This window comes from Arvicanthis niloticus, chromosome 23 (assembly GCF_011762505.2).
Source record: "Arvicanthis niloticus isolate mArvNil1 chromosome 23, mArvNil1.pat.X, whole genome shotgun sequence".
Taxonomy (NCBI): domain Eukaryota; kingdom Metazoa; phylum Chordata; class Mammalia; order Rodentia; family Muridae; genus Arvicanthis; species Arvicanthis niloticus.
Genome location: NC_133430.1, coordinates 6,108,711 through 6,117,344, shown reverse-complemented (window position 1 = coordinate 6,117,344; position 8,634 = coordinate 6,108,711). Strand labels below are relative to the sequence as shown.

General features: G+C 59.5%; 1 protein-coding gene across 1 annotated transcript in view; it reads right to left on the bottom strand.

The window, feature by feature from the left end:
• Positions 1 to 1,208: 1,208 nt before the first annotated feature.
• The window catches only part of Ahnak2 (AHNAK nucleoprotein 2), a 39,703-nt gene continuing 32,277 nt past the window's right edge, over positions 1,209 to 8,634 (bottom strand). Inside the window, exon 10 of the mRNA XM_076922076.1 lies at positions 1,209 to 8,277. Within this exon, the coding sequence (XP_076778191.1) occupies positions 1,975 to 8,277 (6,303 nt within the window). The 3' untranslated portion in view covers positions 1,209 to 1,974. The remainder of the gene's footprint in view (positions 8,278 to 8,634) is intronic.

Below are 8,634 nucleotides of genomic sequence, written 5' to 3'. Positions count from 1 at the left end.
ACAAACTTTTAATAGGCTCTGTGGCACCCATTCCTGCTACTTGTACCTCCGTGTACTCCTGCCTCGATTGTGGGCAGGGCTCGTGTCTTGTGGTCTCTAAAAGAACACACGAGATAAAGGATGTCACAGCCTCACTTGAGTGACACGAGACTGTGCCATCGTCTGTCTGGGAGTCCATCCCTTGCTGGCTATGCAGGTAAATCCATGTGATAGAGTACCCAGTGGCTTCCAGGGAACAAAAAGATGAGATTTTTTTCTATGCTCACACAGCTCTCAGGTAACTGACATACCAATCAGGGCCACTTCAGTGGCTCTTATACTTCTATCTGGAGATGAGACACAGTCCCTGCTTACATCCGATGGCATCCCCTGTGGGGCCTTGAGCAGAGAACGCACTTAAGACAGGCAGGGACTCCTGACCCTCAGAGGCTGGGATAATAAGTGTGAGCTAGACAGGCCCTCTCTGTAGTGTTATTGGGCACACATCAAGTTTGGCTGGCACTTGTAAGTCAGGCCAGAGGGAGGCTGGGCATCGTGGGCCTCTCTTCCCTGGTCATTCTCCTGTACACACCAGCCACCACCTTTCTGGCCCTCTGTGGGCAGTTTTGGGAGTGGCGAGTATTCACTCGACCCCACAAGCCACCCTGTCTGTGAGACAAGGAATACTACTTGTTGCCAAGAGACTCTGTGGGTCGGGAGGGAGCTTAAGTCCAAGTTTCAGTATTTCCCTGGGAATGGTGAGTACCAGGAGGGCATCATCAGGCAGTTGGGAGGTTGCAGAATGCCTCTGGCCTTCCTCTAGTAACATGTGAATTCACTTCAGACTGCTGGAAGGTCCCTCAGGTAAAAAGCAACTTCTGATCATGGGCCAACCCTCCTGCTAAGCCTCCAGGGCAACTGCTCTCTGTTGGCCTTAGTCCACATGGGTGTTCCATCCTCGTACTGCTGTCCAGCTGACAGGAGGGGTGTGCTTGTGTCCCCTGCTCTATCATAAACTCAGGGCCCCAAATTACTTCCTCTGTATCCATGAGGTCTCTGGCTATGAGTGTGGTCGTCAAACCCCTGCCAAATGACAGCCACTCTGAGATGAAGCTTAGCTCTGGTTTCTGAGGCTACACAGTAGAGACAGAGACTGAAGTGCATGAGAGGAAAGCAAGCATAGGGACACCTGAGGACCCCAGAACAAAAGACCTCAGCAAACCGGACCATTGAATGCAGGGAGGGCTTCCTTTATTGAAGGTGACTGAACAGGGCTGTCTGTATGGGCTGCAATCTGTACACAAGGTGCTCAGGAGCCAGTGCATGGAAGTTGTACACAACTGGGAAAAGAGTTGCACACTGGCAGGCAGGCAGACAAACAGACACACACCAAGGTCTAATGGCAAACCCCTGTGTGAACCCTGCTGGACAACCCGCAGTTACCACTGAGTGCAGACAGCCATTGGTCAGACCTATCTGCTGCGCATACACACCCTCACACCCCGTGTGTCCACGCCCCAAAGCTTGCCATTAGTGAAAGAGTTGAGAAAGGATCGAGTATGTGAGAAAGGCAACGGGACACACCATGCCCTGCCGGCTGAGTTCACCAGGAAACAGCAGCAGCAAGGCAGAGGTTGCCCCAAAGGCTGCTCCCACCCACACAGACATGGGTACTTCAGAGATAATGTTGCTCTCATGGCGTTGGGCAGCTTCTTGGGCCTTACCCGACGAAGGCCAGCAGAGTTCCCAGAACTACACAATTTTGCAGCCTCCGTTGCTTCCAAAGCTTGGAAGAAAGTAGCGTATTTTGGTTCCATATAGGAGGGCGGTGTGTGTCACAGGTAAGTGCTATTCACTTCTGCTTTGGTTTCAGACCTGTGGATCTATATGAGATCATGCATTCTAGGGATGTAGGGCGCTTTCAGTGCCCAAGCCCTAAGTTTCAGGTTCTAGTTGTTTGTCTCACCCACTGACTCTGACCTCTGACCTCTGACCTCATTTGGCCACAGGCCTGGGTATAGATTTGTCACCAGTGTCTCTAGCCTGTTCCAACAGTACTAGTTCTGTTCCTGCAGAGGATGCCACCATTGCTCCAGAACCAGGCCTGGCACTTATCACCTCTGACTTGGCCTCTTCCTCCTCCTCTGGGGAGAAGCTCTCTCGAGCATCAAAAAAGGTGACTGTTTCCTCCTGGAGCTTGTGTTCTGCCTGGCCTTCCCCATCTTCAGTGCTCCTGGGCTTCTTGGTAGGTGAAGAGGAGAATCCTAACTTGGGAAACCGGAACCAGCCTGCCTTCTCCTGTTTTCTGGGTAGTTCAGGGTCCAGGCGAGCGGTAGGCTGCACATGGACAGGAGACCTTTGGGTAGTGTCTTTGGAATCAGCAGCTGTCTCTTCCACAGAGGAGAACCCAATACTTGGAAGCCAGGACCACAACAGGCTGGCCTTTTTACCTTCTGGTTTCTGTTTTGTATCCATGTCAGGGGCCTTAACCTCCTGGCTGTCCTCAGGAAACTCAAGAATCTCTGCTGGCTCTTCATCAGAGGTGCTGTCTGCAAGCTGGGGCCCGGGAGCCATGCCAACACTGGAAGAGATGATCTCAAATGCTTCACTAGTGTCAGGTGGGACCTCGGCAGGGATGGAGTGTCCTCCTGCAGCAGCTGGCATGGGAGCTCCACCCACGTCCTCCTGCTTCTGGGAGTCAGGAGCCACTGTATACACACAGGTCTGCACAGGGGGCTCCGGAATTTTCACTTTCAGCAAAGAAAATCCATAAGAAGGAATCTGGATTGTAGAAGCAGGGATCTCCGATTCCCGCACAATCTGAGTACAAAAAGCTCCGGGTGCTGAGGGGTCTGTACTTGCCCTTTCGACTCTGCTGGAAATAGCCACTTCTTGACTCTCACCTCGAGACCCCTGAATGTGCACTCTGACCTTAGAAATTGGAGATGCTTCCAAAGATTGCTCAAGGCTTGCTGGTGGCATTCTGGTGTCCTCGACGTCTGTCTTTAGAATGCTGGCTTCCCAGAGCCCAGGGGTACCCTTGGGTATGGGACTACCAATGCTGGCCTCTATCCCTCTCACCACAGGGAAGAACACATCAGTCTCAGAGCTGGGAGAAGGGAAGGAGAACTTGGGTACCTTCAGTCTGGGGAATGTGACAGTCAATACAGAATCCTCCCAGAGCTGACTCCTGCTCACCACAGAGACCTGTGATGGCACATCAGTGATGGAGGCCTTCAGCCTCAGAGGCCCTTGTGGCTGGGAAGGCAAGCTTCCTGTTCTAGCCTCCATCTCAGCAAGAATATTTTCTCCTGGTCCAGGGTGCTGCTGTTTGCCTGTTCCTTCTGGAGGAAGCTGGGGTTCTGAGACTCTCACACCAGGGACCTCAGGGGAGACAAAGCCTTTAGATGGATGGGTCCCAAACTCAGGGGTGGGCAGATGTGCCTGAGAAGGCTCAACAGTGGAGCTAAACATCCCAGAGCTTGCTCCATGGAGATCACGTTTTACAACATCTGCGTACGTTGGACTTTCTAGGGGCCTCATACTGGTCCCTTCCTCTGGGGGCCCCAGGGAGATATGTGCCTCTACCTTAGACTCAGGCACATGGGACAGCTGCACACAAGCTGCAGCTTTTTCTTCTGCCTCCGAAGGTATGCTGACGACCAGAGTCTGTGACTTTTGAGGAGTTCCCTGTTCTCCAGCCCGGTCTCGCTCCTTGGATGAGGAGCGTTTGAAACCTGGAACTCGAAACTTGGGCATTTTGAACCGGCGCTCATTCGGGTCTGTTGACGTCTCTTTTGCTGTGGAATCCATCTCAGGGGTTTCCATGGTGGGGGCATTATCTCTCTGTCTACTGGACGGCTGCAGAAGGCCTTCAGTTCTGGGTGTTGTCAGCTCCACAAGGGGCTGACTTTCAGAGACATTCATGAGACTTTTGCTGTCATCTCTGACATTCAGGTCATCTTTGGGAAGAGGAAGTTCAGTTGTAGATCTAGCCAACTCTGCTGTGGGGGAGGAGGAGCTGACATGGAGTTCTGTGGTAACATCTATTGAATGAGTGTCCCCAACATGGGCATCACTGACAGCTGTTTCTATGACTACCAAATCGCCTCCAGATGTGGTACCAGTGAGTGAAGGCCTCAGGTCTCCCTGTGGCACAGCAGCTGACCCCTTAGAAACCTTTATCTTGGGTAGTGCCAGGCGTGGCATGGAAAAGCTGAGCTTCCGGCTTTTTCCCTTCTCCACTTCCTTGTCCAGAGGGGCATGCTGGGGGGATTCCACTATGGAAACACTACTTTGAATTTCAGAATCCATTTCCATTGAAGACAAACCTAGACTAGGCATGGGGGCCTCATGTGACTGAGAATCACCTATACGCCCTGCTGCCTTCTTTGGAGACCAATGAAATGAAGGTAACTTGATGCTGGGTAATTTGAAGGAAGTGTCTTTAGACTCTTCATTAGGTGCTTCAGGTGGTGGACTAATTAAAGACCGACTGGCGGAAACATCCAAACTGCTGGAAACAGGAACATCAGAAGACAAGACCTGAGGGCCGACTGAAGCTGAGAGTGACTGAGAGGATTCACAGGAATGGACAACAGTCGCAGACACAGAGGGATCATATTCAGACTCTGGCAGTGAAACAGATACAGCAAATTTTGGCTTGTGGAATTTGGGGAAAAAAATTTGAGGAGTAACATGAGGGAGTGGAGGATCAAAAGATCCACCTGGAGGTTCAACCTTACTCAAGGAAGAAAGAACATGAGAAAACAAAGATTCAGACGTCTCAGAGGAATGTAAAAGACCAGCATTAGGAAAACCACCAAGTGACTTGGTATCTCTGCCTGTTGTAGGACTAACTTCTTCATCAGCGAACGGAAGAACAGCTTCATGATGGGAAATACTGAAAGAACCTGAAGGGCACTTGATGTCAACATTGGGGGCCTTGAGGTCCACCTTGGGCATCTTGAGGCTGGGCATCTGCACCTTGGGCAGGTGGCCCTTCAGGCCGGCTCCAGCAGCAGCCGGTGCGGCCAGCTCTCCCTCGGGCAGCTTCACGCCCTCCTGGCCGGCCTGGAGCTCCAGGTCGGCGGACGGCAGCTGGATGGTCACGTCAGGGGTCTTGAGGTCGCCCTGCACCGAGGGCAGGGCCACGTCCGCCTCCACCTTGGGCGCCCCCACCTCCAGAGAGGCCTCCACGCTGGGCTTGCCAGGCGCGGACACGCCGAAGGAGGGCATCTTGAACTTGGGCATCTTGAACTTGCTGTCTTTGGCGGCCACGTCCCTCTCGGCCAGGGCCACGTCCCCCTCCAGCTTGGCACCGGGCGCCTGGATGTCCACCTCCACGCCGGGCAGGGACACCTCCACGCCGGGGGCGCTCACCTCGCCCTTGGGGCCCTTCACGTCCACTTTGGGGGCCTTGAGGTCCACCTGGGGCCCCTTGAGGTCCACCTTGGGCATCTTGAGGCTGGGCATCTGCACCTTGGGCAGGTGGCCCTTCAGGCCGGCTCCAGCAGCAGCCGGTGCGGCCAGCTCTCCCTCGGGCAGCTTCACGCCCTCCGGGCCGGCCTGGAGCTCCAGGTCGGCGGACGGCAGCTGGATGGTCACGTCAGGGGTCTTGAGGTCGCCCTGCACCGAGGGCAGGGCCACGTCCGCCTCCACCTTGGGCGCCCCCACCTCCAGAGAGGCCTCCACGCTGGGCTTGCCAGGCGCGGACACGCCGAAGGAGGGCATCTTGAACTTGGGCATCTTGAACTTGCTGTCTTTGGCGGCCACGTCCCTCTCGGCCAGGGCCACGTCCCCCTCCAGCTTGGCACCGGGCGCCTGGATGTCCACCTCCACGCCGGGCAGGGACACCTCCACGCCGGGGGCGCTCACCTCGCCCTTGGGGCCCTTCACGTCCACTTTGGGGGCCTTGAGGTCCACCTGGGGCCCCTTGAGGTCCACCTTGGGCATCTTGAGGCTGGGCATCTGCACCTTGGGCAGGTGGCCCTTCAGGCCGGCTCCAGCAGCAGCCGGTGCGGCCAGCTCTCCCTCGGGCAGCTTCACGCCCTCCTGGCCGGCCTGGAGCTCCAGGTCGGCGGACGGCAGCTGGATGGTCACGTCAGGGGTCTTGAGGTCGCCCTGCACCGAGGGCAGGGCCACGTCCGCCTCCACCTTGGGCGCCCCCACCTCCAGAGAGGCCTCCACGCTGGGCTTGCCAGGCGCGGACACGCCGAAGGAGGGCATCTTGAACTTGGGCATCTTGAACTTGCTGTCTTTGGCGGCCACGTCCCTCTCGGCCAGGGCCACGTCCCCCTCCAGCTTGGCACCGGGCGCCTGGATGTCCACCTCCACGCCGGGCAGGGACACCTCCACGCCGGGGGCGCTCACCTCGCCCTTGGGGCCCTTCACGTCCACTTTGGGGGCCTTGAGGTCCACCTGGGGCCCCTTGAGGTCCACCTTGGGCATCTTGAGGCTGGGCATCTGCACCTTGGGCAGGTGGCCCTTCAGGCCGGCTCCAGCAGCAGCCGGTGCGGCCAGCTCTCCCTCGGGCAGCTTCACGCCCTCCTGGCCGGCCTGGAGCTCCAGGTCGGCGGACGGCAGCTGGATGGTCACGTCAGGGGTCTTGAGGTCGCCCTGCACCGAGGGCAGGGCCACGTCCGCCTCCACCTTGGGCGCCCCCACCTCCAGAGAGGCCTCCACGCTGGGCTTGCCAGGCGCGGACACGCCGAAGGAGGGCATCTTGAACTTGGGCATCTTGAACTTGCTGTCTTTGGCGGCCACGTCCCTCTCGGCCAGGGCCACGTCCCCCTCCAGCTTGGCACCGGGCGCCTGGATGTCCACCTCCACGCCGGGCAGGGACACCTCCACGCCGGGGGCGCTCACCTCGCCCTTGGGGCCCTTCACGTCCACTTTGGGGGCCTTGAGGTCCACCTGGGGCCCCTTGAGGTCCACCTTGGGCATCTTGAGGCTGGGCATCTGCACCTTGGGCAGGTGGCCCTTCAGGCCGGCTCCAGCAGCAGCCGGTGCGGCCAGCTCTCCCTCGGGCAGCTTCACGCCCTCCTGGCCGGCCTGGAGCTCCAGGTCGGCGGACGGCAGCTGGATGGTCACGTCAGGGGTCTTGAGGTCGCCCTGCACCGGGGTCAGGGCCACGTCGGCCTCCACCTTGGGCGCCCCCACCTCCAGAGAGGCCTCCACGCTGGGCTTGCCAGGCGCGGACACGCCGAAGGAGGGCATCTTGAACTTGGGCATCTTGAACTTGCTGTCTTTGGCGGCCACGTCCCTCTCGGCCAGGGCCACGTCCCCCTCCAGCTTGGCACTGGGCGCCTGGATGTCCACCTCCACGCCGGGCAGGGACACCTCCACGCCGGGGGCGCTCACCTCGCCCTTGGGGCCCTTCACGTCCACTTTGGGGGCCTTGAGGTCCACCTGGGGCCCCTTGAGGTCCACCTTGGGCATCTTGAGGCTGGGCATCTGCACCTTGGGCAGGTGGCCCTTCAGGCCGGCTCCAGCAGCAGCCGGTGCGGCCAGCTCTCCCTCGGGCAGCTTCACGCCCTCCTGGCCGGCCTGGAGCTCCAGGTCGGCGGACGGCAGCTGGATGGTCACGTCAGGGGTCTTGAGGTCGCCCTGCACTGAGGGCAGGGCCACGTCCGCCTCCACCTTGGGCGCCCCCACCTCCAGAGAGGCCTCCACGCTGGGCTTGCCAGGCGCGGACACGCCGAAGGAGGGCATCTTGAACTTGGGCATCTTGAACTTGCTGTCTTTGGCGGCCACGTCCCTCTCGGCCAGGGCCACGTCCCCCTCCAGCTTGGCACCGGGCGCCTGGATGTCCACCTCCACGCCGGGCAGGGACACCTCCACGCCGGGGGCGCTCACCTCGCCCTTGGGGCCCTTCACGTCCACTTTGGGGGCCTTGAGGTCCACCTGGGGCCCCTTGAGGTCCACCTTGGGCATCTTGAGGCTGGGCATCTGCACCTTGGGCAGGTGGCCCTTCAGGCCGGCTCCAGCAGCAGCCGGTGCGGCCAGCTCTCCCTCGGGCAGCTTCACGCCCTCCTGGCCGGCCTGGAGCTCCAGGTCGGCGGACGGCAGCTGGATGGTCACGTCAGGGGTCTTGAGGTCGCCCTGCACCGAGGGCAGGGCCACGTCCGCCTCCACCTTGGGCGCCCCCACCTCCAGAGAGGCCTCCACGCTGGGCTTGCCAGGCGCGGACACGCCGAAGGAGGGCATCTTGAACTTGGGCATCTTGAACTTGCTGTCTTTGGCGGCCACGTCCCTCTCGGCCAGGGCCACGTCCCCCTCCAGCTTGGCACCGGGCGCCTGGATGTCCACCTCCACGCCGGGCAGGGACACCTCCACGCCGGGGGCGCTCACCCTCGCCCTTGGGGCCCTTCACGTCCACTTTGGGGGCCTTGAGGTCCACCTGGGGCCCCTTGAGGTCCACCTTGGGCATCTTGAGGCTGGGCATCTGCACCTTGGGCAGGTGGCCCTTCAGGCCGGCTCCAGCAGCAGCCGGTGCGGCCAGCTCTCCCTCGGGCAGCTTCACGCCCTCCTGGCCGGCCTGGAGCTCCAGGTCGGCGGACGGCAGCTGGATGGTCACGTCAGGGGTCTTGAGGTCGCCCTGCACCGAGGGCAGGGCCACGTCCGCCTCCACCTTGGGCGCCCCCACCTCCAGAG